Here is a 3,174-nt window from a genome sequence, read left to right as displayed (position 1 = left end):
TTTTGTGAATCCAAGTTTAATTGGTAAAATCTCTTGATGATAAAAAGCAATCATCATAAAAACTACAAAAAAATTAAAATCTTCTTCCTTCTATTTATTTACAAATAATTAGAAGTTTCATTAGCAAACAAACCAATGCTCGTAACATTTGCAGCAGTAAAGCTATAGGGCTAAATGTGAGGCATATGCATCCAAACTCAACTACCTCAAAACACAAGAGACATGCTTATTGGCATTCTATTTTTTCACTTTTCTATTATTCTTTTCAAATGGACTAAGCATCCAAGAATTGAACACTGCCTCTTTCAGATTGCAACCAGCAATTTATATTTGAAACATTTGCATAACACACAAAGGCCACATAGTTGAAATAGAAATTTGCATTACTATTAGAGTATTGAATTGTCTATTCAATATCTGAATTCTTTTGGACACTACCATATTTTTTCGATCACCGTGTCCAAAAAAAAGCTCAACGGGAGGCTTTTTGTCTAAACCAAAGAGAACAGAATTGTCTAAATCAAATGAGAAAAGAAATATTAAAAAGCACATTTAGGAGCATTTCAAGGAAATAAGGCACTTTTATGAGGCAGTTTGGAAATTTTATCGAGACAAGCTTTCAGAACCAGAGCACTCTTTCACGTGTCCTTCACTACTGGTAGCGAATAAAGATGGTATTAAACAAAGCAAGAATCCAAGCCAGATCATTTGGTATCTTAATCAGATGAAACAGACTAAAAGCTATAAATAAAAAGGTCATTTCTGTTGAAAAATAATAAAGTAACACCATCAATCATTTCTAGCAACACCATCAGATCATATAATTCTAACAACTTCTCTATAAGCTACAACACTAGCAATACCATCAAAAAACAAATAGAAAAATAAAAAAGAACAAGGAACTGTCCTAATCAGTAGAAATTTTAATTACAACTGGTTCCACTATCCAAAATCCCCCCCAACAGCAATTGTTCCCAGCAATTCGTAGAAGTTCTGATTCCTTTCTCCTGATGCTCTTAAATGAGGTTGATATCCGTCATAACTCACAAGAGGTAATTTACTTATACTATCTTGGTAAGCTTTAAAACGGTCAAGATCCTCATCAGATTCTTGGAAATTGGTTGACATCTACAAAATGCAACATGAAGGAACATTAAAAATTTTAATTTTCTTCAGGTAAAAAAATTTAAAGTCCAAAAAATTAAAAAATATACTTACTTTGATTTGAAAACAAAAGGATCCAAAGTATTTCCACCTTCGATGAAATTCAATTATTGGATCAGGTATTGACTTTTTGAGTACCGTATTTGTCTGCATCAGAAAAATTTATTCAATATGCCGTTTTCAATATCAATATGTAAAAAGTGCAAGTTTTGTTTGGTAAAATGCACAAGGAGAGGCTACATGGAAAATGACTTGCGAAGACCTAAAAGTTATAGATTTAATTACATATTTACTCCTTAAAGGTTATAAATTTTTTTTAAAATATATAAATAATAGAAGTTTATCTATGAAGAGAAAAGGTTATAAGATTTGTATTCTGCACTTGTAACAAAAACAAACAAATCAAAGAGGAGAACTAACAGACATAAGGAAATCAGAAATTGAAATACACTGCATGAACCCCCCAAATACAAGACCATTCAAGGGGCTGACCCCCATCATAACAACATGAGCAAAACCAATTATCAAGGTTATCAATGGTGAAGGCTCCAAATCACCGCAATGTTATAAGAGTTAATAAACACTCACTTTGTTTGAACCTTTTTTGTACTAGGCAAACACTTTCAGCACCCCCTAAAATTTTTATATAAAAAACCAATTTAATATACTCAAAATCGTCAAATAAAAAAAATGAGAGAGAGAAAAAGAAACAACCTTTTTAAAAGGTAGGCTAGTCTGAGTCAAATGAACTTGAATAGACTCTAGGAAATTGAACCTATATAAGAAAATAAAATTAAAATTAAAATAGATAAATAAATAAAACACAGACCACAAGCAAATAGGGGAAATAATCAACTTACAGATCATTAGAAGATTTTCTTGCTTTTTTAATGTAGTTCACATCAACTAGTATAAGAAAAAAAGAATAAATTAAGTCAAGCAATGTATGATTTGTGTGAAACAAAATACCATTATAACTTAAATTAAAAATACATACTCAGATACTCTTCTTTGGGAGTATCTTCTCCCTCACAGCAGAACTGGGATAAAATGCTTGATATTTCCTCATTAGAAATAAGTCCTGCAATAACTATTAGGAAATAAAAAACAAAAAGATCAAATACTATGCAAACATATAAAATATAATAAATAAATAAAATCTTAAAATTATCTAAATTAAAAAAATTCAGAATCTATCTCACCATGAATGAGATCCAAAAACTGCTTTCCAATCGGATCCACAATGTTGAACTCTGGGATTTCAAAGCTAGTGGGCCTTCCATGAATATCACTTGGAATGATGACTCTATTCCTAAAAGTCCTTAACAAAATTTCTTTAAAACCTTTTGGAAATCCAATATCCTTATCCCAAATCTGATAACTCTCCTCGTCAAAAAATTCAAAAAACCCTTCCCCCTTCCACTTAGGATAGTTCATTGCATAGAACTCCTTCTCAAGTAGAAAACCAGACAAATCAGCCCCACCTTCCTTCGCAAATTGTACATCACTACCAATTGCGGCAAAAGAATTTGCCACCGCATTACAGTGTCTACTAACCCAATCAAGCTCGACGCTAAAACCCTTTCCCTCAAGTAACTCATCTCTTATCTTCTTTAGAGTTTTGTCAATCGGTGTATCTTTAAAAACCTTATCTTGAGCAAGATTTTGAGGGATGTGGAGTGTATCCACCTGGATATAAAAGTCCTTCAAACCATATCTATCCATAACCAGCTTCGCCCATTGGCACACAGCCTTCACATCCAACTCCAAATTGTCCACAACACCTCCTTTTCTATTAATGGAAGACCATGATGTACCACAACATAACGGATAGTAGGCCTGATCAACCACAAGAAGCCCAGTCCCAGCCAATTTCTGGTAGGTTTTCTGTCAGCTATTTGCATTTCTAAGTTTTATTTGAGCATTTTATTTATTTACTTTGTTAAATTGTCAGGTATTGAAACTGTTGTTAATAGACCAACATGGATACCAAGTAAAAATCATCCATTT

At 32.3% G+C, this 3,174-nt stretch overlaps 1 protein-coding gene across 3 annotated transcripts; it reads right to left on the bottom strand.

The window, feature by feature from the left end:
• Nucleotides 1-595: 595 nt before the first annotated feature.
• LOC142626924 (uncharacterized) lies at nucleotides 596-2,925 on the bottom strand. 3 transcript variants are annotated; one of them, XM_075800650.1, is made up of 6 exons: nucleotides 2,367-2,925; nucleotides 2,162-2,254; nucleotides 2,025-2,070; nucleotides 1,879-1,939; nucleotides 1,219-1,311; nucleotides 596-1,128 (listed from the first exon to the last, which is right to left on the bottom strand). In XM_075800650.1, exons 1-6 carry the CDS (start codon nucleotides 2,887-2,889, stop codon nucleotides 943-945), a joined length of 1,002 nt encoding a protein of 333 aa, XP_075656765.1. In that variant the 5' UTR covers nucleotides 2,890-2,925; the 3' UTR covers nucleotides 596-942. The 3 variants fall into 3 exon arrangements, 2 of the variants coding, with proteins under 2 accessions (XP_075656765.1, XP_075656766.1); XR_012842693.1 differs by adding an exon at nucleotides 1,753-1,797 and having other exon boundaries at nucleotides 1,098-1,128; nucleotides 2,162-2,506; XM_075800651.1 differs by lacking the exon at nucleotides 596-1,128 and adding an exon at nucleotides 1,753-1,797.
• Nucleotides 2,926-3,174: the final 249 nt, after the last annotated feature.

The sequence above is a fragment of the Castanea sativa genome, chromosome 3, assembly GCF_040712315.1.
Source record: "Castanea sativa cultivar Marrone di Chiusa Pesio chromosome 3, ASM4071231v1".
Classification (NCBI taxonomy): Eukaryota; Viridiplantae; Streptophyta; class Magnoliopsida; order Fagales; family Fagaceae; genus Castanea; species Castanea sativa.
Note: the sequence above shows the minus strand (reverse complement) of the source record. Positions and strands in the feature narration are given on the sequence as shown.

What these genes read in the sequence shown, in the direction of transcription:
- LOC142626924 (XM_075800650.1), bottom strand. Translation starts at nt 2,889, where the DNA reads ATGGATAGATATGGTTTGAAGGACTTTTATATCCAGGTGGATACACTC. An exon ending in GTTTTTGGATCTCATTCATG is followed by an intron (nt 2,255 to 2,366) that starts GTGAGATAGATT and finishes ATTTCCTAATAG; the next exon opens with TTATTGCAGGACTTATTTCT. An exon ending in TCCCAAAGAAGAGTATCTGA is followed by an intron (nt 2,071 to 2,161) that starts GTATGTATTTTT and finishes TTCTTATACTAG; the next exon opens with TTGATGTGAACTACATTAAA.